At 47.6% G+C, this 26,450-nt stretch overlaps 1 protein-coding gene across 2 annotated transcripts in view; it reads left to right on the top strand.

The window, feature by feature from the left end:
- ALX4 (ALX homeobox 4) overlaps positions 1-26,450 on the top strand; it is a 71,753-nt gene that overhangs the window by 25,449 nt on the left and 19,854 nt on the right. For both annotated transcript variants that reach the window (XM_006274084.4, XM_059722770.1), the window contains one exon: positions 17,599-17,909. In XM_006274084.4, coding sequence (XP_006274146.2) covers positions 17,599-17,909 — 311 coding nt within the window. The remainder of the gene's footprint in view (positions 1-17,598; positions 17,910-26,450) is intronic.

Genomic DNA, 26,450 nt, shown 5'->3' with positions numbered 1-26,450 from the left:
ACATTACATTGTGGGAGGTAGGAAGTAAAGTGGAAGTGGAAGCTCAGTTTTTACCAGCTACCCTCTGTGCGTTCCGGTGTATTACCTAGTTCTCTTTTATTCTGTGTGAGCTAAGAACAACTCAGGGCATGAACTGTGCCCTTTCAGAGCTCCAGCCAGAGTTTCTGTTCCGAGCTTTGAGAATACGCTTGTATATGTAATATGAGTTTGGTTACCATGTTTTAAACAGCACAAGAAACAGGCAATGGAACTTGCATAGAGGATGTTTCATTCCCCAAGTAGCTGCAGGGTGTGTGAACTCAGTTAATCAGAGAACAAGGCAGTATGTGCCCTCTGAAGAAGATGCTTGTATGGGGAAAAAGGCATTATTTAAAAAAAAAAAAAGGAGAAACAAAGAACCCCCCTCACCAAGGAGAATAGAATCGCTTAGGCACAGAAACACACGCATGCGCTGTGCCAGGAACTGCTATGGTGCAGGCCTGTTCTATGCAGCGAAGTTAATGTTTATTGAATAATTTATTCTAGACAGCTATATAGTTGATAAACAAACAAAACCAAGCTAGGAGCCAAATATAGCTTGGCATAAAGGAAGGGTGACTGGAAGATCAAGCACTAGAGACAGAACTGGTGCCTAAGAGCTATGAGTTAGGTTTGGTGGTCACTTTACACCCATGGATCAACTTACACAATGGAACATCCCTTTTATGCCACCTTTGAGTTTGGCCCTTTCAGCCCAGGCTTCTTGAAGGTGGGTGTGTTTGCAAGGCTCTTTAGTGAATTCCCAATGCATCCCTTTCTGTTCCTGGCTTTGCTGTTAGTTGTATGGTCTGTTTTTCTCAAAAAAAGTCTCTGCTGCAGCTGGAGAGCTTAGATCTAGTGATGATCAGTTCATTGTAAAGAAATAACCTGACCTTCCCTTCCCTCTAGAAGGAGACAGGGGGTTTGGGCAGCTTGCTGCACTTGCTGACACTTCATACTGTACGTAATTGTAGCCAGTGGCACCCAGGAGCTGCACAGTTGTCTTTTTCTACTTGGAATGTCACAGCAGAACTGGGCCCCCCCGTTCCACAAACACAGCCTCTACTTTTTGAGTTAAAAGAGACTCGCCATCAGCAGAATAGGGCCTATGATTTCTGTTACATAGTCTTGGGCAGTTCTGGTTTCCTTCAGAAATGGGCAGTGATACCTGTGTGCAATGTGTGTGCGCGTGTGCATGTGTACACACACATGCACACCAGTCACAAGCAAGCTTCATGCAAGTTTCTCTTCCATATCAATGTAAAGTGAACATATACCTTTCCATAAGCTAGACAGCTGCCCAGAATTCCCAAACACATTACCAGCTTTCTCCCAGTTGCAAGAGCCACAAGAATCCTTCCATAGCTGGGATAAGCAAAGTTTCCAAACCCACAAAGTGAATACAGGATTCTACCCATCTCACACACATGCAGTGATAGGTATGGTGGCAGACCCCTTTGCCTAGTGACCCAGGAGTTTGAGTTCATACTCATCCAGAATTTTATTTATTATTTTTTATTTAGTATATGATGATACAGGGACCACAGAGCAAGGAGAAACATGCATAATTTTATGTCTAAATTTTGCAGCCAGCTAATTGCTTCAGGTGTAGTATTGTGCAAATCCAATAGAGTTCCATTAAATGCACAAAGAGGGCATTCAGAGATCATATGATTTAATATTTGAAAACGGATGCCACAGTGGCAGTTCAGTGAGCTAGTCCAGCCCCATCCATGCAACAGAAATCCACATCTGTCATGTCCTGTCATGATTCATTTTAGAGAAGACCAGAGATGTCTAGATAGATCAAAGCCAGCTGGTCTAATGGTGGGATTTTGTAATAATAGTTTTGGCAGAGTTGAGGCAGTCTGATGGAGAGATGACCTACACCTGAGGAGCAAGTTTGTCTTGGAAGAAAGGATTTTTTTTCTCAACCTCCAGAATGAAGCATCAAACAGTTTCAGGTGACACATTTTTCTTTAGACTTTGAGCCCCTTGGCCATGTTTATCCCCTTGTTTTACTTGTGGCAGGTTAGGGTGTTAAGCCTTGTGGCTGTGTCAGGATTGAGTACGTAATACGTTAGACAATGGATTTGTATAGGATGGTTTGAATGGGGATGATCCTGCCTCTGGTGGTGGATGACCTCTGGACTAGATGACCTCTGGACTAGATGACCTCTGAAGTTCCCTTCCAGCCCTACTTTTCTGTGATTCTACCATCTTTGCTGCTAGCCCTAGAAAAGTCATTTTGCAATGCTATCTGATAATCCTTAATGAAGTGCTAAAAGACAAGAACTTTGGAGTTGTCTCCATCTTTAACTCAAGTCTTAACTGTGCTGACTGTGAATCCTTCTGTGAGTTTGGACTTTTGTACATCTCAACCCAGAATTTCCATTTTGCTTTTAACCCAAAACTTGGTTTGGTTTTAAATGACAGTAATGTGTCAGTCTCTTAACTGAAGAAGCAGACAAGAGGCAGAAGCAAAGGGCTGTGGTAGACTGTTTGGGGAGAATATATAATAGCTTCAGTTTGTGTTAGGGCAAGATCACAAGGACTGGATATATTTTCTACAGCTGGCCAAATCACAGGCTGGATTAGTAATCCATGGATAGTGCTGGCTGGATTGGTAATGCAAATCTTCCTTGCTAAGTAATCTGCTTCCCAGGGCCTATTTGGAGGAGAGTATAGTAATAATAGTAAAACAAGAGTTCAGAAAATTATATTAAGAGCTCAGATTAGGTTAAACAACATTTCCCAAAAGTCTGAGCCAGGGAATTTAAAATATAAGTTAATTTAAATGTATACAAAAAATAAGGACCTGACCATAGCCTGATTTGCCATGTAGGCAATGGGGAACTGGGCTTATTTAGAGTGGAGAAGAGAAGACTGAGGGGAATTTAATAGCAACCTTCAACTACCTGAAGGGGGTTTCCACAGATGATGGAGCTAGACTGTTCTCAGTGGTGGCAGGCAACAGAACAAGGAGCAATGGTCTCAAGTTGCAGCAAAGAAAGTTTAGGTTATATATTAGCAAGAATTTTCTCACTAGGAGGGTATGGGTAGTAAAGCACTAGAACAAGTTACCCAGAGAGGTAGTGGAATCTCCATGCTTGGAGGTTTTTAAGACTCAGCTAGACAAAGCCTTGTCTGAGATGATATAGGTGGTATTGGTCCTGCTTTGATCAGGGGGTTGGACTAGATGACCTCCTGAAGTCCCTTTCAACCCTAACTTCCTATGATTCTATGATTCAGGCATGGGATTAACTTTCTGGGGACCCCAAATTAATGTTTTATATCCAGCCACTTTTTTTAGTCAGTTTGGTAGTCAGTTTCCCAGGGAGGGGGCATGAATAGATGCACTGGTAAGCAAAGGGGACATAAGGCATCTCTTTGCTCCCCTGCATTGACTTGACCCCACGGGTAGGGAGAACCACTGTGAATGATATATCCCACAGGGTAGAATAGGGAGTGAGTGTGGTAGGGAAAGGGATGGTTGGAGCTTGGCTTCTACCTATATGCTGCAACAGCTAATGTAGCTGCATCAATGCCTTAGTGGAAATGTCTTGTGCCTTGGGTCAGCCTGATACAGGATACACCTCTTCAAACCATGAGAAAACCAGGAGACAAATTCTAACAATCAGCTTCCCAGTCTGTCCAGTGTAGCAAAGCCGTGATTTAGACCTTAGGCAAAACTTCAAAAGTAGTCGGATACCACTGGTCAGGAGGTATCAGCTAGTGTGGATTAATAGGACTGTCTTTTTTTCACTTACCTATGGATAAGTGATGAAGCAGGAACATCACTGTGTTTTTCAGCATTACATAGTAAAGCTGTACAATCCTGTGTGGTGGAGCCAGTAAAGCTGTGCAGTGTAATTGCTATATAGTGACTTTATTAGCTGTTAGAAGCACCTGTTGGCTTTTTTGATTAATTTGTGAGCACAAGGGGCTCTGCACTGTGGAGGACTGATAACTGGAAACTCCCTGCCCATGTCATTTTCTTGTGCTTACATTAGGCTCTAGTACTGCAGCTGTGACAGGCCCAGGCTCTGCTTGCAGGGACGAAGCTGCAGGATTGGGGCTTTACATACAACAGGTTGTGCAGAATATGATGGGACAATAGGCTTTTGCTAGATGTCACCTCAAAATATTTGTAATTTTAAGTTGGGAGCAAAGTTGTATTACCGGCGTGAAAGTTCCACCTTTCATCGCAGTGCGAGCAGTTCACTATACATACAGTGACCTGCCTCTGAATGAAAATACGGCATTCTCAGGAGCTCTAAGGTTCACCCCAACATCACCTCAAAAGCATACCCATCTGCAGGGAAAAGTGGTTTCAAGCTATTAATCTTCATAGTCCTAGTAACTGTATGGTTAAATGTCTGTTACTCCCTCCAGGGATGGAACTGGTAGGGTCTACCTTAATGGCACTCAGTGTAGACAGCATTAGTAGTAGCCCTGTGCAAATGGGATCCCATATTTACTTCTGATCAGTTGAGTTCAGTGATGAGTGCAGAAACTGATGGTCAGATCTGGGGTCAAGAAGGAATTTTCCCTGTGAATTAATTACTGAGGGCCTTCAAGGGAGTCTGCCATGCTCTGGATCACCAGAGCATGGCGGTGATCGTTTGCTGAAAGGTGGCAGGTATAGTCCAAAAGCGCAGTTCTCTGCAATAGGGGAAATTCTCCTCCTCAGAACAACTAGCTTTGGGTTCCCTCAGGAAGTTGCCCAGTATGGGAGATAACAATTTATATCACACCCTGACCAATCCTTCCCCCTGGGGGGGGGTGTGTGTGTGTGTGTGTGTGTGTGTGTGTGTGTGTGTGTGTGTGTAGAAAAATTTGTATGTGAAACAATCTTGCCTACCTTGAATCTTCTGAATAGTAACAAGACACAGTGGAGTTGAGGAACTCAGGGCCAAAGCTAGGTTGCTGTTACCCATTGAACAGTAATCCAGTAGGGGGACTTTGAAAGCTAGTTACACCATGGTCCTCTCTGACCAAAACCCAATGCCAGTAGAGGCATTTGTACACCAGAGTCATAACTCTGAAGCAGAATATGTTTCCATCTATTGCACTGGTAATAATCAGGGCAGCTACCAGGGGCCATGGCAAATAGAGAGAAGGCGCTGGCCTTTTAGGGCCTGAAAGATAGAGTGAAAATGAGTGGTACTTAATTACTTCCTCATCTTGGACAGCTCTCTGTAGCTGTGGTTGAAAATAGGCCTACATCCAAACACCCCCAAGCCTTACATTGCAACTTTGAAGGCAGCCCTAGTTGCAGGAGGGTTGCGTATGTCTATCCATATGAGATTTACTTCCTTTCAGTATTTAATGCGACTATCCTGGCATGATCCTGATGACAGCAATGTTCCTTTCCCTTGGGAATGAGGTGTTGTCTTTTTTTATAACCAGGTCTGGAGTAAAAAGCACTGCACCCTCCCTAGAGGTTTTATAGATTCTGTACATCCCACTCCTTGTCTTTCCTTTTCTAAATGGGTTTGCTGTTGCAGCCAGGCATTGCTCCTGTTTCCATCGGGGTGGGGGGGATGAGTCCTTCCTGATGGTCTGATGCACTCCCCCTAACCCTTACTACACTCTTTTGGCTGGCTTGTGCACAGGGTTAACTTGTGACCTCCTACCTTCATCCCTTTCATTGACTCTTAAACTCTAGGGACACATGGAAAGATTGCCTTATGTCACATTTCTTCATATCCCTCAGCCCGTGCCCTTTCCTCACCTGATGTAACAGCAGGCCACCCTCAGGTCCACTGGCCCTTTCTCCTGACAATCCCATGGCACTCTAGCCATGAACTAATGGTCACAACCTGGCAACTAGCAGAGAAGTTTAAGAGCCCATTTTACAGATGAGAAAATTGTGGCACACAGAAATGATGCATCTTCACCGGTGCTGTGAACTGACAGAGCTGACAATGGAGCCAAAGGCAGGGGATTGGCTCGCAGTCCACTTCTGTAACCACTGCCACAGCTCTGACCTATGCAAGTGATATGCAGGCTCCCAGAGAGGTGAATGGTCTGTAGAGGAGTGTTGTCAGTAAGTCACCTTTTCTGATTGTGTGTATAAAGTGCATTTCAACAGCTTGAAATGCTCTAGCATGCATGACCATGTCTATTGAACAGGGGCAAATATCTCCCAAGGGAAGTTCTGGGAGACCATCATGGGGCACGTTCATGACTAGATTGCACGACTCTAGATAATTGCCTGTAGGAGCTGCATTGCACTGACATCCCTGAAAGAGATATGAACAAATCTTTCCTCCCTTTACTTTTGAGTACACACATGGGTGTATTCCTACTTGGTAGCAGGACACTGTAGGGCAGTGATTCTCAACCAAGGTGCTATAGCACCCTGGCTGAGATCCTTGAGATCGTTTCAAGGGTGCAATGCAATGTTAGCACTGTTAAGTGTGCAAACGTGATTCGCAAGATAAACCCAGAGATTTCAAATAGGAATCCACAATGTCAAAAACATTCTGCCCCATCATGCTCTTTCTGAGATCTTTGCAACAGAAGAATTACCTTATTATTCTGTAGTCAAAAATTGAGTGAAAAGAAAAAGCTGACATTTTCTAAGGAGGACTTTGAGTGCTTCCAATTTAGAAAGGCTGAGGCCCATTGCTGTAGGAAATGTCTACATAACGGCAGACAGAGAGCTCAGTCTCACCAATAAGGAAGTAAGTCCTGCCCACCCATTCCCACCTGAGCACATGGAAGAGGAGGCAGCAAGGATGTCTTGGTGGCACCTCCCACATCACACTCAAGACCTGGGTATCCAGTGTATTCAAGAGCAGCAGATTGGGGCCCCCTCACTGCCTCGTTCTGGGGTTCATCCACACAGAGCAAGAGCAGAACTTGTTTTCTCACTGCCCAAACTGAGTCCTCTATCATTGTGGTAGACATACTCCATGAGTCACACGGGCTAGGTCTGCCTTTGTCCTGCCCACGATACCCTGCGTGACCTGGGGACACCACTGCCCCTCCCCTTGCCTCTGTTTCCCCATCCATAAAATGAAGTGATGCATGTGTACTCTCCTTTGAACAATGATGCTTTGAGATCTCTGGCTGAAAAACACACAAGCAAGGGCGAACAGCTGTTCATTTTGAAGGTGCCCTTTGCCCCTTTGTCCAGTCCTGGTAATGGGAGGGTTGAGGGGACAATGGCAAAAGCAGCCAAGGGTGGGAGGAAGAGAAGCTTCTTATTATAGATATGAACTCTTCTGGAAGACACTACCAGTCCAGGCACCAACTGTCCCCCCAGTGCTGTGGCAAGGAAGTTTGGTGCCTGGGGCAAAGCCCACAGCTGCAGCCCGCCTTTGGCCCATGCACAGATCTGGTGGGCACGTGCCCCACCCCGTGCTTGCTCAGCAGTGCATGCAGCAGTGGGAGCTTCCCTCCCCCCGTCCCCACGCCCTCCCAAACAAGCTGCTTGTGGCTCTGTCCCATACCCTGCCCCAGCTGGACAGCACCTGTTGGCGCCCCTTTGCTTTGATGCCTGGGGTGGTTACCCTGCTCGCCCTCCGCCCCTTTGCTACAGCACTGTGTCCCCTGGCAGCAGAGCCAAGCCGCCAGCCTGAGAGAGGATGTCCTTGTAGGAAGATGAGCGCAGGCCAGGCCTCGCTCTACAATAAAGCAAGAACCTATTTCCCGCATCCAAACAGAATCCCCTGATTAAATCCCTGCTTAAACAGAGACCACTAATAAAGGCCTGGAGAGCAGGAACTTGAAAGGGAGTGAGGCTGCTTTGGCAAAGAGGGCTTTCGACTTACGTCAGGAGCTGGAGCACCCCCCGGCCCGAGAAAAGCAAGCCCCATGTGCTGTCCAGTGAGTTGCGTAACAGTGCTGTTTGTTCCTTGGGGGCTGACTGCTTTCAGCAGAGATAAATATCTTTGCTGAAAGCCCTGGGCCTGGTTCCCAGCTGCAGTTTATGCTATGTCGTCAATGGCGCTACATCAGACCCAGAGCTTTCGCCAGTGCTTGGCATGTGTTTTTCACCTCCCTCCTGTAATCATTATTATGCATCACCAGCAGTCCCTTCCTGCCTAGCAAACAGAAAAAGAAGCCCTGTGCCATGATGGGGGTGGAGGGGTAGGGGACTTGACAGATGGCAACTAGCCACTTCTCCAGGCCATTGTTCTCAGGTTGCTCTGCTGCCAGCTTTGCAGAGGGAATGTGCGTGACTGGGTTCAACTAGCAGAGCCCTCGCATGGCTGTCACTTCTGCCTTGGCTTGTCCCTCCCTCCTGCCCTTGCCAGCCCCACATGCCACATGGTCACAGACCTCAGCCCACAGCCAAAGTATTTACGCATCCCTCTGACGCAGGTTCCTTCCCCCCTTAGGAAGACTAATTGCTGGAGGGTCAGGCTGCTGACTTTATGGATCTAACGTGCATTTCTTTAGTACGGATGCATGGGCATCGATGAATACGTTGTACATCTACCTTCACACACTGAAAATGCTTCCTCTCTCCTCTACCATGGCACAGCTGCAACGTAATAACCGTAGTGCAAGTCAGTGCTCCAGCTGTACTGAGTATGGCATAGCCAGTGCCCTTTTCACTGAGGCTGTCAAGATGCTCTGTCAATGGGCCATATTCACCCCAGAGCCTGTAGCAAACAGAAAAAGAAGCCCTGTGCCATGATGAGGGTGGAGGGGTAGGGGACTTGACAGATGGCAACTAGCCACTTCTCCAGGCCATTGTTCTCAGGAGTAGTGGAGAGAGGGAATTCATCCCCAGATAAGGACACTGGCAGCAAACTGTATTAATGGACCTCTGATTCCAACTCTAGACATGGCAATAGGTTTAAACTACAACTACAGAGCCTCCTTTAAACTCATTATGAAGAGGAAATTCTGGATATGTAATGTCCCAGAGAAAGTGGGCCTATGCAGGGTTATATCATTGTTCTTGTGTCATTTTCCCCTTCTGTCTGAAGTGATTCTTTTCCCCCAAGAAGTTCAATTTATAGTGAGACACTAGCCTCAAACTCTTTGGAGCAGCACTGGGTTCAAATCAATTGCTCCACCAATTATTAGAGCCATGTGAATGTCCAAGAAAGGGCAGTGGAGCTCACGGACTCAAGACTTCCCTGTGAGATTTCCTGTTCATCCTACTTCTGGAAACAGATAGGGCTGGGTAGTGTAAGGATAGCCAAAATAATGACATGGGGAACAATTAACTGAGTGCTCTGGAACCCAAAAAACAGGCCTAATTCCGAATAGCAAAGGGCACATTGATTTGTTTTTTGCTCCATTTGAACTGATTTACTTATTTGCAGTCACCCATGTCCATCGATTATCAATATAACCTTGGGTCCTTGGAGTTCTGGTCATGACCAGAACCCTATTGTGGTATACGCACTACAAAAAAAAGGGGGAGCCCCTGCCTCAAAGCACTTACAAGCTTAATATGAGACAGAAAGCAATAAGTGGGGAAGTGCCTGGGGGACAGCAAGACAGTATTGATCAGCAGGGTGGGCAGTGGGGATGGCACAATCAAGAGTCTGGCTGTTGTCAGGTTATTTTTGCAGGGATCACAGTGAACAAGAGCTTTGAAGGAGGATAACAAGTCAGTTTTGTAGCTGTTTCCAGGGAGGACCTTATAAGCATAGGAGGGGGGCAGCACAGGAGAAAGCAGACAGATACCTCCTTTGAAATCGAGCGTGTGGACAATGGAGGCTGCATAATGGGGAGGGGGTAAGAGACAAGAACAGCTCTTTCAATATGGAAGGCAAGATGATAGGTCAGGTGGTGACAGGTCATGAAGGGCTTTGAAAGCAAAGACAAACATGTTGTATTTGATGTTCCGCTTCCTTCCATCTTGCAGGAACACTCCCTCTGCCAGGTCACTAAGTGTCAAGGCCACCTTGCCCTAAACTCTTCTCTGCCTACTGTTCTGAGACTCTGAATACCGGAGTGACATCGGCAAACTGGAGGGAGCTGAGAGACAAGCAGCCTGAGATAGCTACAGAGAGCTACAACCTGTCCTGCCTCAGTTCCTACTCATAGACCCTGGTCCCTATAGGCTGCCTATGTAGCTTTTCTTCTACCCCCTTTTGTCTCAGTGTCCCACACCCAGCTTTGGGCTTCACCTTTTGAGGCACACTGAGGGAATGTGTACAGTGCAGCAGCAAGTGCCAAACTGACACCTCTAAGTATGCCCCATCACCCAATCCCACTCCCATACCACCAACCTGGAACTGTGGTGGAGAACACTGGAGACCACAGTCTCAAGAGCAACCGTGGGAGGGGCATCCCCTGAGATACCTTGTTGGCACATTTCTGGGATATGTTTGGGGGTATCTATGCCAGAGCATGGAGTGAGTGCAGCATGGACGTACTCTAAGTACGTTTCCTGCCCATCTCCCAGTCCTTCCTGAGATCTTATTCCATTCAGCCAACCCATGAAGGCAGCCATATCTCAGTCTTGGCCATTCATCTGAATTGTGCCTGCCTGAATCTTTAGATCATGAGACAGGGATAGAGGGGGGAGACTTAATTTACCTGTTTCAAATCCCCCCCCCCCCCCCAACACACACACGCACAGCTGAAATATATATGCATTTGTGAAAGAGCCCCCTGTACAGCAAACAGGCAAGAATAAATAAAGCATCAGTGGGGTTGTAAGCAGGCCCAAGTGTTTGCAAAATGCAAGGAGCATAGTTAGGGTGGTACAAGGGGGCTGAGCTAGGAGGAGTAGGATGACTGCTTGGATGAACCATGAAAACAATAGCAGAATCATGAGATTTCTTATTCCAGAGCAGCTGGAGTCCACACCCCCCATGGGCCACAGGCCCCTGGGACTCGTGGGCCCCATGCAGTGAGGGTCCCCCTGCTGCTTGGGCAGTGTGACTTCTCCCTCTCCACGTTTCCCCTCTGCCACATGGCATGGGTAGGGCAACCACAACTATGCCCTGCAGGGCACACTGCCCCCTCTCCATCCTCCAAAGGACTGGGGAAAGAAGTGGAGCTGGAGGGGAGCCCAGAGACTCCAACAGTGGCAGCAGCAGCAGGAGCAGCAACAGTGGGAGCCCATGGGCTAGGTGTTAACCCCTCATGGGCTGCCAGTTGGATGGTCCTGCCAGAGATCATAGAATGATCTCCCAAGGGCAGACGTCCTTCAGATTCAGACAGTCAAAAGCAGGCTGAAGAATATACTGTGGGGAATGATCCTGGATTGGTGAAGTGGCTACAAGAGAAAGGATCTTTTCATCTTGAATTTCTAGGAATTGAATGTATTGGATTAAAAAATAAATTTGGAAAGTTGTCAGGCAAAGATACTCTGAAGCTGATCCACATCCCTTTTCTCCATTCAGCTTTTCCTTTATGCTGTTGCAGACACTGGAAAGTTAGCAGTTGGAGCCAGGGGAGTAAATTGAGGGAAGAACTGGGCTTCCTGGCAAAGGCACTCTCCATCGCATTCAGCTTGTAGTGGAGGTGGGGTTTTTACAAGCCTGTGACATCTCAGTGTTTCATGCAGCTCCTTTCTTAAGGACTGAAGGTAGCTGCAGATTCCAGAAGACAATGATCTATACTGACCTGGGCAGCTGTGCCTCTTAGTTCAGTGCTTCACCTTGAGCCTTAGTCTCCTCAGGATGCACATCTGTAGTAATGAAAGGAGTAGCAAAACATGTTCTCTTTTAGGATAATTAGACATGGCCTTGAAGCTCCTGGCATGATGCTAATGTGTGGCCATCAGCTGAGCCCAGTTGGGCCATTACTAGCATACTTTCTACCTTAACCAACTTGTCCCAGGGAAGGAACTGTGGGATGGGGGCTGGTACGTACTAGAATAACACTGAGAAATGGCACAACCCAATACAGCAAGGCTCTGTGTGTAAGCTGACTGTCCCATACCCCCCATCAACAGGAATCTGACTACTTTGCACTAGTCTTTATTTGGGCTTCCAACCAAACTGTTCCTGAAAGGAAGCTGATTCCTGCTCAAGGCACTGACCTGGCCTCACATGCCAGCTGTATCCAAGTGAACCAATGAGATATGACAGAATGTAAATTAGCACGCATGAATTCACACCTTGCATGTCAAGGGAGGGCCGTCAACACAGCCAAGCTGAATTTATACCTGATTACCCGTAGCCTGGCAAGCAGTGTCTGGCTGCTGTGGAATGAAACCTTAGCTTTGAGAAAAATATGTACATATGTGACTTCAGTGATGTAATAGTAATACATTTATTATCTTTCTTTCTTACATGAATGCACTTTATTATTTCTCAGAGCCTCTTAGGAGTGCCTGGCACAGTTATGGACACTTAGAAAATGAAAGGTACTGATCCTGAGCATTACAATTTAATAATAGTGCTTAGTTTTTCTGTACCACATCTTATACACACAGTTCTTCACACATTGCAACTGATTCATTCTCAAACATGCAGGTAGAGAAGTCTTGTAGTGACCCCATTCTACAGCTAGAAACTGAGGGCATAGGCACATAACCCCTTTATACCAGTGTTATCAGTCTTTTCAGTAGAAGAGAAGGATACATTTAATCCAGCAGAAGAAAAATCAGGGCTAAAACTCCCCTAGTGTAAGGTAGCCTAAGTGTCACTTATTCTTCAGTGACTGCCTATCTTGTATGCATACCAGACCAGCCTCTGGCTTCTTTACTTTTCATTCCGTCCAGGAAGAGCATACACCAACTGCTGAAACTTCCTTAGCCTGACGAAGGGTTTTTGAACCCGAAAGCTTGCTTAAAAATTGTTTTCCAACTATTTAAGTTTGTCTAATAAAAGAGATCAGATTCACCCAGAGAACCTTGTCTACTTATTCTTAAAGAACTATTTGCTAAAGGCAAACAACTGTGACCTGCCTCCTGCCACCTAGTGGCATGGTGCCATAATAGCAGCCTGCTGAGTGCAGTTACCCTGGAACAGCTGTTGGTCTGTCTGCTCTGAATCCTAGTATAATTTACATGGACATACAAAACTGATGTAAATCATACTAGTAAAAATGCATTGGTGTCCAGATGCTGAGTCCCAGAGGGAGTTTAAGTGACTTGGCCAAAGCTATAGAGGCCCTGGGATTAGAATCTGGAATTTCCTAATTCTTATGACATGTATGTAGCATCTTCCATCAAAGGTGAATCCCAAAATAGTTAACTATTCAGAACTCATACCACCTGTCACTGAAATTTAGCTGCCTTTGGTATGGAATGCTGCAGCTATTTAATAACTGACAGGACTATTACATGATGGTTGGGGACAGGAGGTAAAGGAGAATTTCATGCATAATTAAAACACTGTAAATTTGTTGCTTTGTGTGTATATATTTAGGTATATTTTATAGAAGCCAGAAGAGGGTTCTAGTGATAAAGCCCTGGGTGTATTGACAAGTGCTAAGTGTGACAGAGAAGCAAGCACTCTTGACTGAAAACTGTTCTTCTCTTCCTTCATTCTACTATTGTTACATGTCATTGGGTGCATCTACATGTCACCCTATGGCAGGGGTGGGCAATTATTTTGTGTGGAGGGCTACTTACTGAGTTGTGACAAGCTATTGAGGGTGGCAAGGGTAGCCCCACCCCTTGACAGGTGCCCCGCCCCCTGGTTGCCATCTTGGGACCAGAAGTCCCACACCCTAACCCCTGACATTTGCCACCGGAAGTCTCTCCCCTTACCCTCCCCCCCCACCCCCAGAAGTATTCATTTCAGCAACGGTTTGCCATCTCAGAACCAGAAAAATACCAAATTTATATTCTAAAAATCAAACATTTACTACAACATTAATTAATTTGATTTCAAAGAATATTTTTGTCCTGATTTATATGTGTTTGTATAGTATACATCAATATGATTGCACAATAGCTTAAAATGAAGTCTTACTCTTGTATATTGTAGGACGGTGTGGGTGGGTGGCCATAGGTTTGTGGGTGTGGGGGAGGATGTGGGTGTATGTTGAGGGTTTGTGGGGGGATCTGTGGGGGTGTATGTGGAGTGGGAGAATATGTGAATGTGTGTGTAGATATGTGGTGTGGGTGGGTATGGGGTTTGTGGGGGCTATGAGTGTTTGGGGGGAAGGTGACTGGGGAGGGTTGTGGCATGTGTGGAGGGGGAGGATTTGCCCACAGACCCCCATGGCAGGTGGAGCCCCCTGCAGTGCTCCTCCAAGCCTGGGCTCCATGCTCTTGGTGCTCCTGGACCCAGGGCACTGGCACGGCCCCGTGCTCCCACTCGCAGCCACTTCTCCCCGTTTGCTACCACTGCCCTTCTGCCACTTCCCTGTCCCCCCATCCCCCTCCCTCCCCCTGCCCCCAACTCACTACTCCGGCACCACATCCCTTCTGCATGGCTGAGACCGCAGGACACAGAAGGAGCTGGACAGATCTGGCTGGGCCCACATGGGGCCACCCAAGAATCACAGGGGCCAGGCCAGCTCCTGCTGTGTCCTGTGGCCTGGTGCTGCAGCCAGGAACCATGTGGTGCCCAAGCCACCAGCAGGGGGCTGGAGGGAAGCAGTGGCAGGCAAATGGGTGCGGCAGGCAGGGGGGAATGGCAGCGAGTGGGAGCGTGGAGCACAGCAACAGCTGCGCAGGAGTACGGGGCCTGCAGCGGGGTGCAGGAGCGTGGGGAAGGGGCCAGCAGGGCTCTATGGAACCAGGCTGGGCTGTGCCAGCAGGGAGAGGGGGAGCCAGCATGGCTCCAGAGCCCTGCCAGCCTGGCCCCGTGCTCCTGCCATCCCGCTCTGGGCACCTGCTGGCCCTGGCCCTGGTGCACTGGAGCAGACCCTGCGCTCCCACGCAGCTGTTGCTGAGCTCCATGCACCCACTCGCTGCCCCTTCCCCCACTGCCTGCTGCCACTTTCAGCGCTTCCCTGCCTATGGCTGATGCCGTTCCTCTCCACCCTGCTGCCAGCTGCTCTGGCACCATGTGGCTCCTGGCTACAGCACCAGGACTGAAGCAGCCAGCTCAGCCCAACCCTGAGGCAATTGCCCACAGTCCTCCCTTGCCTCCACTCCTCCATCTGAATTTCCCTTCAGCGCAGGGAGGCAGGAACAGCCCCAGGGGCCCAGGCCAGAACTCTCTGCTCTGCATGGGGCTTCCAGCTGGGGGTGGGAGAGGCAGGGCCACTGGGCCTTGCTTCTGCATCCACTTGATCCTGCTGGCAGCTTCCCCTGGGTCCTACTACCACTGGCTCCTGCCAAATTTGACAGGCAGCTAGGGATAGATACATTAATTTTCTAAATTTTTGAGGGGTCCTGTGGGCCGGATAGAATGGCCTGGCCAGCTGGATCTGGTCTGTAACACAGGTCTATACATGATCACCAGCTATGTTGCCGTAGTGGCATACTCCCCCAGTATAGTGGACAGCTACAGCGATATAGCAGCGAAATCTAACCATGCACTGCATGCACAGCGCAGTAACCATCCATAGGAAGTACTAAAGCATGGCGCCACAGTAACATCACTGTACAGCAACATGTAGACACACCCACTGTTGATTAATTAATTGCTGAAGACAGTCTGACGGTAAACAGTTTGTGATTGGATTTCCCTTGTAGCTGTGGCTTTTTCATAGTTTGTTTTATTTCTGCACCACCTTCTTCTCGTCCAAAAATTATGTATGTTCTAGCCAAAGATGGTCAAGCCTGATTCTCCTCCCATTCACTCTGGTGTAACTCTTTTGACACCACATGTACATGACAGAAGCATGGGGCCTGTTAAATATAATATAAAATAAAATCATATATAATTTGTCCTTTTTGTCTAGGAACCCATATTATTCAGGAGCAGAAAAGGGGCGAAGGGACCAGTTTGAGAGACCTTGATTTAGTTCCTTGACTTATCACAGACTTCCTCTGTGACCTTAAGTCACTCACCTTGTCTGTTGGTCAGTCACCCCATGTAGCATGGCAAGTACTGTAAGTACTCTACGAATATTAAAGATTGTGACTTGCTCAGGTACCTCAGTGGGGATATGGAAGTACCATAGAGACATATCCCCAGTTTTGCTGACTTATGCCCAGAAAACAGCAGACCGGGGGTCTTCTGAACAGACAAATAACAGAATGATATGCTATCACACATTTTGTTATATAGGAATTGATTTCATCGATTTCATAGACATTAGGGCTGGAAGGGACCTCGGAAGATCATCGAGTCCAGCCCCCCGCCCAAAGGGCAGGAAGTCAGCTGGGGGTCACAGGATCCCAGCAAGATAAGCATCCAGTTTGCTCTTGAAGGTGTTCAATGTAGGTGCTTGAACCACCTCCGGTGGCAGGCTGTTCCAGACCTTGGGGGCTCGAACAGTAAAGAAATTCTTTCTTATGTCCAGCTTGAAACGGTCTTGTAGTAGTTTATGACCGTTCGACCTAGTCGTCATCCCTAGGGGCGCTCTGGTGAACAAACGTTCCCCCAGATACTGGTGGTCACCCCTGATAAACTTGTAGGTGGCCATCAGATCACCCCTGAGCCTGCGCTTTTCCAGGCTAAAGAGCCCCAGGGCTCTCAGCCTGTCATCGTAGGATCTGCTTCCCTGACCTCTGATCATGCGCGTGGCTCTTCTCTGGACTCTCTCAAGCTTCTCCACATCCTTTTTGAATTGTGGAGCCCAAAACTGGATGCAGTACTCCAGCTGCGGCCTCACTAAGGCCGAGTACAGGGGGAGAATGACGTCCCGGGATTTGCTTGAGAAGCATCTATGGATGCAAGCCAGCGTTTTGGTCGCTTTACTAGCTGCAGCATCTCACTGCAGGCTCATGTTCATCTTGATGATGGATGCACAGTCAGAGGAGATGATGCTGGCTTGATTAGTGTTTGCTGACATAATAACAAATCTAAATTTTTTTAGAACTTGCAGTTATAAGCAAGCTTGACCCCCTAAAGCCTGGATCCCAACCCACTCTGCCTCAGGGAAGGTTTCACTGTGGAGCACAACTCTAGCAATAGTTAGTGCTAGGGGATCAGTAAAGGCATTCAGTCTGTATAAGCCCCACCCAGCAGTTTCTCTATGTAGACAGCTGCAGGAACTGGCCTTTGCCTCCACTCCTGGAAATCTGAATGTCTCATGCAAAACTCCAAGCACCACGTGGCAGGAGAGGCCCAGTTTGGCTCCAGTCTTGCTGATAACATTCCAAGCAGGTGGAGTCCTTCTCTCTTGTTCTCTATGGCTTCACCGTGCGATTTTGGCTCCTTAGTGTAGTTTTTGGATGCATTGCTTTACTTTCTGCTATGGGTGCAAACTTGGGTAACTAATGCCAGATTTGCGGAATCCCAACTGAATACCAATTAAGCTATCATTAATCTTTCCCATGCCATAACAAGAGAAGCTCCTCTCTCTTCTTCCCATATCGCCCCCTCCCATTGCATCCCCCTTCTTATCCTCTAGGCCCTTTCATTCTCAGGCTTGTATTTTCCCCAATGACATCTATTCTTCCATCATTTAGTTTTTATTTTTCTTTCCTTCCTTCCTCCTCCTCCATCACACTCTCACCCTCTTAATCGGAGTCTTTTTCTTTCCCTGTTATTCTGACTCCTGTTCATTTATCCTGGACTTTACAGTTTTTTCTCTTTTCTTCTCTCCCTGTTTCCCCACCTCCCCAACCACAAACAGGTAAAGAGAGCAACTTGGGAGAAGCCGACTTACAGCCAAGCTCTGATCCTTCGGGAATGGACAGCAGCTACCTCAGTGTGAAGGAGGCTGGAGTGAAGGTTCCCCAGGACAGGGCCAGCACTGACCTCCCCAGCCCCATGGACAAGACTGACTCAGAGAGCAACAAAGGCAAGAAGCGGCGGAACCGCACCACTTTCACCAGCTACCAGCTGGAGGAACTGGAGAAAGTTTTCCAGAAGACCCACTACCCAGATGTCTATGCCAGGGAGCAGCTAGCTATGAGGACAGACCTCACTGAGGCCCGAGTACAGGTAATGGGAAAAATTCTGGGGTTGGACTGGGGTGAAACTTCTACATGTGAAACTTTGAGGCTTCCAGGTAGCAAGTTAATGGGTGCATCTACACAAGATGCTAAATGCACAGTAGACTACTTCTATTATGTATTAGCATGGCAGGCAAAAACTGTGCTAATGCTCAGTAGAATTAATCTGCTGCACGTTAACGTCACAAAAAAGCGTGTGTTGGCACTACTGTGAAGTAGCACCGATTACAGGTACTAAACTTTAATGCGCCATAATTATGGTGCATTAATGAATGTGTAGATGTGCCCAATCAGTCTTAAAAATCCACTGTTTCTAGGTAACGTTTTATTGGAAGTTACCTAGAACCTTGCCCCTAATTCCCTTGAAACTTGAAGCCTGTAGGCCTGTACCCAGAATCAGTGCTACTGATTGATGCTTTTCTTTCATGCTATACAGCAAACCAAGGTACAGGGGAGCCTTATATGTGCTGAACACTAATGCAGACTCCTTTATAGCATCCATATTTCCAAGGTTCATGGAGGTGTACTCTCTCCCTTGAGTTAATCAAACAATAAGGCAGCTGATACTCTTCAGTGATGGTTACTCTGAACAAGACTCTCATGTAAATATCTTGCTCCAAGAGAATCAGCCTCAGTGGCGCCAAACTTTCTCATGATACATCTTATTTCTGGCAAGCTGGGGAAAGGGGAGTGGCTGAGGTCACCATGACCTCCAGTGCAATTGAGTCAGAATGCAGTGACACGATGCAAACGGGTTTTGCTGCCTGGTTGGCCGAACAGGTTCAGAGACAATGCTTGAAACCTATTGTTTTGAAGCAAGAAGGTGTGGCTCCCACTTCGATAAGAACAAGACAGTCCAGCAACACCCTTGCAGCCATACCACCCTGGCCTGCCAAGGTCTCAAAGTAGTAAACTGAGGCCTTGTATGAGCCTGGGTATATAAGAATCTAGGTGCTATAGGAAGGTGTTGATGACTCTGCAAGCTCTCTTACCCTTTCCCACATCCCCCTCCCTCAAGCACCTCTTTGTTTTAAGACGGGCCATTAGGAAGCCATGAGTACTGGAGTCATGTGACAGGAAAGACAATGAGCAAGGAGCGATCTGACTCTATGGCCTGACTCTATCCACTATGAGGAAACTACTCATTTGAAACAGGGGAGCTGTGGGTTCCAGTCCCTGCTGTCAGGGATATCTCCGGCTTTAACCTTGACCAGGAGGGTACAGGATCAGGCTTCGTCTTGCTTGCTCCCTAATCTGTTTGTGCATTTTACATTAGACAGACATTGGCTAAAAAACAGCAATGTCCTTGGCAGCAGGGACTAGAACCCAAGCCTGCCATCTTCCCCAGTCACACACAACCATGCTGGGCTGCAAAGCCAGCCTTCCTTTTACTTGCTCTTTTTCTGGCCCTGTGGGTCTTGCACTCCTGGTTGTCCAATGGCCCAGCTTCAACAGGAGAGCTGGGGGGACCCTCACCCACCCTAGTCCTAGGCTGAAGAGGAACTAAAACCCAAGTCCCTGACTTCCTCGGCAAGGGCAATTGCCACCAGGCAAACTGTCATTACCACCATGATCTGTGACCAAGAGCAAACTGGGGTGCTAGGCTTTATTCTGAACTCAACACTGCTGTCAGTTAGGCATCCCAGTACAGGTAGGGACTGCCCCTCGAGCAAACAGGATCCTGACATGATTGGACTGTCTCCTTTGTGGCCCTGAATCAGACCCACCAGCTCCAGTGAGCAGTGGGAGTTCAGATACACCCTACCGTTTCCTATCAGCTGGCTGTAGGTGACAAAGCCATCCAGCTCACACTTGGGAGGTGCCTGGGTCTCTACATTCACTGTATAAGAAGCCTCAGCACCTAACTCTGCCGATTTAAGTCACCCTCCTGCAGCAAGGTGCTTACATTTTAGGCACTGGAGTGTCTCAGTGGAGGCACCTACAAGGTCAGTTTGAATCTGACCCCTGAGTTCCCTCTGTAATGCATGGGGAGTACTCAGCACCTCAAACTGGGATTCACAGCCTCCAGTGCACTGAGTGAGGATACCTACCCCAGCCAGCAGGGTGTACTTGGGACAGGCTGTATTTGGGGCAGTCTCCAGAGCATAGGGGCCTCTCTGCAGCCATGAGTAAGGCACCTATGTGATTCACAGCTCACAAACCTATCCGTGGAGTCTCAGAACAGCAAAGACTCCCCATGCCTGAAGAAGGGTGATTGCTCCCAAAAGCTTGCAAAGAACTTTTCCCCAACTATTCAGTTGGTCTAATAAAAGATATCACATCTACCCAAAGAATCTTGCCTGCCTGTATCCTGGACTTAGGCACCTTTTTTAATATAACTGGCAGGTTCGCTTTTGCTTTGTCTAATGATGGTGGCAGTGCAGCCTCTCACCTTTTATAGATCCATGTAGTGGTCAGAGCATTTGTCCAGGAAGTGAAAAATCTGAGTCTTAAGCCCTCCTCAGCCTGAGGTTTTTGCTCCCACTTTCCAGAAAAGGGTCCGAACCACCACAGTGCAGGTGGAACGGGATGGGGAAACTCCCTCCCTCCCTGCTGAAAGTTGTGCGGCTGTACAGTGGAAGTCAGAAAGGAGTTCCTGACACAGCATGAGCTTGTAGCTCATTGAGGAGGGTACTTACCTGGGAAGAGTGAAGAGTGTGCCCAACTTCCAGAATGGTCCATGGTAAATGATTAATACCAAATGCATAAAGAAGCTTGGGAGCAGGGGCCAGAAAGTAGGTCTCTGTTTCCTGGAGGAGTGTCCACATCACAGGGGGCTATCGACTCCTTTACCTTCTTGACTGAACTCTCTTTGCAGCCCTATAGATCTTGCATTCTTGGGTACACAATGACACAGCTTCACCAGCAAGGGGTGGAGCATGCCCTCCCTAACAACCTTTGACTAATAGGTAGTAAGGCTCCCTCTGGGAAGGTATGGATTTTACCCATTTCAGGAAGGCCTAGAACTCAGATTTCCCACTTCCTGGGAAAGAGCTGTAACCACTAGGCACCAGCTTCTCTGGCCTCATATTTGAACGTGGCTGCCGCACTTTGTGCTGAACTCCATGCTGTCAGTGTGTGCTGGGTATGCTCTGAGGAAGTCTGCTGGACTAGGCCCTTCAGAAGAGCTCAGCACACAGACACCTGGTTTGTGAGCTTTAAATGGGCTTAGGCATATAGATAGTTCTAGGGGCAACAGTTCTGGGCATGAACAGAGACATGGTGCCTAGGGAACTTTACTGGCACAAATGTAGGCACGTATGGCTTCCCAGACACCTGTGTGGTTAGGTAACTGTTTCAAGAGGAGCACTTTCAGACCTGAATGCCTAAATGCCATCTAACTTCCGCTTTACATGTTTAATTGTTATGAGCCTTAGTTAATAATGGCTGCTGTTGTCTGCAAATGCAAATACCGGTTGTGTGGCCATGGAATGATCACCTTCTTTACCTTACACTCAAATTCCCAGCCATTGCTTCCCTGCTGCTTTTCCACATGAGAACCATTCCTCAAAATGACAGAGACAGTTTCTGAAAGCAAAAGCCTCAAAAAATGCCCTGAGCATGGGTGGAGGGTATTAGTCTATTTGATACCATGAGAGTCCTTTATCTAAGGAAAGCCATGCTACCAGAGGCAATGAAAACCAGGTGTTAGGCGTGGGCAGGACATACAAACCAAAATATTTCAAACAAAGATTTGTTATAAGAAGTAAATTATCTCAGTCCTCTCCATGATACTTTTTCACATGCCAAGTGGCTGTCTAGTGACTGGACATATAGGTCCAGAGCTTGAACTGATATTTAACTCCATAGTTCTCTCAACCTTGGCATAGCCATTCACCAGCCAGGGTGCTGGTGAGTTGGGTGTGACTGTGAGTCTGGTATATTATCAAAACTGAGAAGCCAATGGACCCTTATTGTCACTAAGCTGCTTGAAATGGGTGAACCAAAAAACCAGGCATTTTCTCTTAGCTGAATGGGGAAATAGATGAACTAAGTTGGTATGAGCTGTGTGTCACCTCCCAATAGTTGAACCAGTAAAAGCTGGTCTTGGCCTGGAATTGTCTTCTCTCCGGCCAAACTGGTTTCCCTGAAGAATTGAAATAGTCCCCAAAGCAGTGGGTCAAAGCAGAAATGAAGCTCAGGCAGACAAGTGACTGCTATGGATCTTTCTAAATCTCTCCCAAGTTCACACTTCACTAGTAAAATACCTGATTGGGAGTCAGCACCTAGAGAAGAACTCACCACATCAGTAGTTTTGCACAGTGGGCTCCTTCTGCAGAACTGTGTAGTGGACGATCTGTGAAAATCATTCCCCAGTTGGGCTCCTTTCCAGCTGCTGAAGATGCCACTTTTTTGCCAGCTTTGGCTGCTAATCTCCAGAGTGGTGTCTAAAGACTGTAAGGCTGAGTTTCCCCTGAGAGGAGGTGTGCAGAATTGCCTGTCTACCCTCCTACACCTTTACTTAAAGCAGTGGGGACCACCCTTTTTAGTAGGTGTGCAACAGATTAACCCCACACCTTCCCCAAACACCACTCTGATCCCCTTCCTGTTCCCAATTTGCTGCTTTGCTGTCCGCTCCCTGCCTTATGCTCCCTGTCCACTCTGTCATTCTGCTTTCTGTTTCATGCCCGATTTGCCCCTGTGCTGCCTGCCTCCTCCCTGATCTGCTGTATGCCATGCACAGAGGCTGCCTGTACCACAAGCTGGCCACCCCTGATTTAAACAGTCCTTTAGCTTAGATATTGCACATCCCCAGTTTCAGTGCCCACAGAAGTCAGCAATCCCAATGTGCTGCAATCTCTTCCAACAACCCTTATAAAAGCAAGCACTGAACAAACACACTCTTCTGTCCCTACCTGTAAACACAACCAGAAAAGACTGCAACCTTCTCTTGGAGCAACACAGACCTGTAGATGGCCAGGTCCCACACGAAAGTGTAGATTTTCCTTTTTTCACTTCAGTTATTCTCGGCCCTGGAGACACTAACTGCACAAGACACTAACTGCGCAGTAGCTGAATAAAACTGCACAGTAGCATGTGAGGCAAAACCCATGCCAGTACACTACTGTGCAGTAGTATTAGGCTACTGCACAGTTAATGTCCAAAAAAAACCCATGCGCCAATGCTACTGAGCAGTAGCACAAGTTACTGCGCGTGATTTAATACTTGGTTATCCAAGTATTAAACTTAAAGTGCAGTAACTATGGCACATTAATGAACACGTAGATGCACCTAGTGAAACCAGGAGGCAGCATCAGTATTAGAGAACCAAGACAGTCAAACTGCCTGCGCCCCTTTGGACAGGGGGCGTAACAACACAGCCTGGTGCCCGGGGCAGCTGGGACATGAGAAGGGAAGCAGAGACTTCCAGCTGCCACTCTGTGATTGTGCAGCTGCAGTGACAGCTGTTTTTTTTCCACCCCTCCATAAGTTGGTGCCTATGTTGGCTGCCTTAGTCACCCCACTGTAGTTCCCCCACTGCCTTTGAATCATGCCTAGAGAATAACTGCTGTCATGAGTTGCTAAGCAAGGGCAAGAAGGCGAGAAAAAGCTGGTGCTGAAAAACTGGGAATGATGGGCAGGTTGCTCTGTTCAGGCTTTGGCCCCTGTCTGGGCATTTCCGCCTGTCCCGGTGGATGGAAGCAGTGTTCTCCCACAAGCATCTGGTGGCCACCTATAAGTTTATCAGGGGTGTTCACCACGATCTGGGGGAACGTCTGTTCACCGAAGCGCCCCAAGGGATGACAAGATTGAACGGTCACAAACTCCTCCATGACCGATTCAGGCTGGACATAAGGAAGAACTTCTTTAATGTCCGAGCCCCCAAGGTTTGGAATAGACTGCCACCGGAGGTGGTTCAAGCACCTACTTTGAACGCGTTCAAGGCACATTTGGATGCTTATCTTGCTGGGATCCTATGATCCCTGCTGACTTCCTGCCCCTGGGGCAGGAGGCTGGACTCAATGATTCTCCGGCCCGAATGTCTATGAATCTATGAAAGCAGCAGTGCTGAGTGCCCAGTTCCACCCCATCTTAAAATATCATTAAAACCAATGAAGAGCAAGAGTCTGAGACACATCCGTAGGACTTAGTGGCTCAGTGCAACTGTATTACTGACCCTCCCAACATGCTGTGTGTCACTGCTTGACTTCCTTCCCTGCCCAGGCCTTCGACTCACTTTTGCTCACACAGATGAGTCACGAGAGCAGCTGAAAGCCATGTAACCACAGCCAAGGCAATATCCAGGTCTGATTGATCCCTTTACTTTGAACAGTAGGCTGTCCGCCAACACATTCCACATACTCCGCCTGACACAATGTTGCACAACCCCCTTGTGCCTTCATGTTCTCACACCCCACTTCACACCACCTGCTCTGTGCAGAGATCATTGTACATTCAGCTGTTCTATACACGCACACATATACACATACATCATTATAAAGGCTGTCCCCACACACATATCCTCAAACATGTACATACACACACTGATGTACTGCTGTATAGCTCCTTCTCTTCTCTCTCCTTCTCTTTCTCATACATGCACACAGGAGCACTTAAGCCCACTCATACACACAGTTACCCCCTTTCCTTATACCATGTAGGACACCACAGCTCATCATCAATCCATCGTCATGGCTGCTTGTTGCTTTTTAGCAGACAGTAGCATTGTACTCTGCTTTACTTCTCTCCTTGACTTCAGTGCCAGGGAATCTAACCCCCGCAACCCATCCCCTAGAGTTGCCTACACAATTGCTGAGCTGTTAATGAAAATCTTTTCAGTGGTGACCCTGTGATGCAGCGGGGGCTTGAAAGTGAGAGGGAAATGTCAAACGCCCCTGTAGCAAAATCACTGCCTTGGAAAGAAAAAAAGCAAAGCAAAGCAAGAAGTAATATATCTTGATCCCTTTTCCCCCATAAAACCCTGGGAGGCTGGTGGAAGGAGCGGAAAGACTGAGCTAAGCCTGCAGGAAATTAAACATGAAATGAAAACAAGCTCAAGTTATTCAATTCTCTCATCCCAGGCTCCAATTTCCCATTCCAGGCCACTGATAAAATGGTGTCCAGTTTCAGTGCTTAAAGATGAATTCTGGCTCTGTTCTTGCAGGCTTGAAAAATGAAGGGCTTGTGGCCCTCACCAAGGGAAGGGGGGCCCAGAGCATGTTGACAATGCCTTTGTGCCATGCCACAAAGCACCTCCCACTCATGCTTGCTCTGCACGAGCCACCTCCTAAAAGTGAGGCAATGTCGCCATGCCAGAGTGGCACAGCACCTGTCTCAGGACTGCTGTTGGCACACACTCAGAGCCACTTGGCACAAGTTACATTGTCTTCCTTCTGGGATCTTGTAGGTGCAGAATGGGAGCATGGCATGTGGGCTAGGTGTGGCCCCAGTCATGCTCCCAGTCATGGCTGGAAGGCAGAGTTGACATGGCCAGAGAACTTCCTATAGACAGGGGCTCTAACCATAGTCCCGGGCCCAATTCCTACAGATTGAACTATGAAGTGGGTGTGAAACCCAGAGCTCAGTTCCCCTTTATCCATACAAAGCCCATGCTCTCCCTTCATCCCTTCCACTCACGTAGGTGTGGTGAGCTGTAAGCAGGGGGAGAGCATTAATGTAATGACACAAAGTCCTTCTAAGCCTCTAAGCCAGTAAGGACAAGTGTTCCTGAAGATGGCGGCAACTGAACCTCTGGGCTTTAAAAAATGACCAAGTTCAGAATATCCAACTGAGCACTGTGAGGACAGGGAGGATTCGACAGCCAAGTGCAACTAGCAGAACTAGCTGAGTCTGATGAGAGGAATAGGTGTCTGATTTCTTTCTTTTCCTGCCTTTTGACCAATGCCTGTCAAAGCACAACTTCCAGGCAAAAAACACACTACACTAAATTACTCTACATCCATCACCACTCTGACTGCTAACATGGAGAGACAGAGTAGAAACTACATACTTAGTATGTAATGTCCCATCTTGGTCCAGGTGCCTTGTACTCTACCCACCCTCTCCCCCATCTCCCCATCTATTGATAGGACTTGCCAAGGAAAGAACATTGAGTTTGGACCTTTCTATATTTGCCACCCTTTAATGTATTGAGGTGGGAAAGCTATTCTTCCAGTACTGGAAAGTGATTCTCTTCTTGCTTGCATTTTTACATTATAAATGGTCTTGTCTGCCCTCTTTAGCTAGGAGGGCTGTACAGAAAACTAATAGATTTATCAGAGCAAAGGCACCAAGAAACTTAACTATTCTCCATTGCTTCAATATGCTTCATTTCATACACATTAGCAGCCACATCTTGTCCTAGGCTTTGGCTGGGCAAAGCAGACCATTAGTCAGATGTGCAGGACACTGGAAGGTCCCCGTTACCACAGGGGAGCCCCACAGATGGCACTGAGCTAACACAGCATGATGGGGATGCTGTATATTTGCTCACAGACATGAATCTGTACATGAGCGGGTGCATACATAGGGCACACACTTTGCTTGGGGACAGCTCAATGTGTTAGCCATGCTTGTGTCCAGTCACACA

Source organism: Alligator mississippiensis, chromosome 2, assembly GCF_030867095.1.
Source record: "Alligator mississippiensis isolate rAllMis1 chromosome 2, rAllMis1, whole genome shotgun sequence".
In the NCBI taxonomy this organism is placed as follows: domain Eukaryota; kingdom Metazoa; phylum Chordata; order Crocodylia; family Alligatoridae; genus Alligator; species Alligator mississippiensis.
Note: the sequence above shows the minus strand (reverse complement) of the source record. Positions and strands in the feature narration are given on the sequence as shown.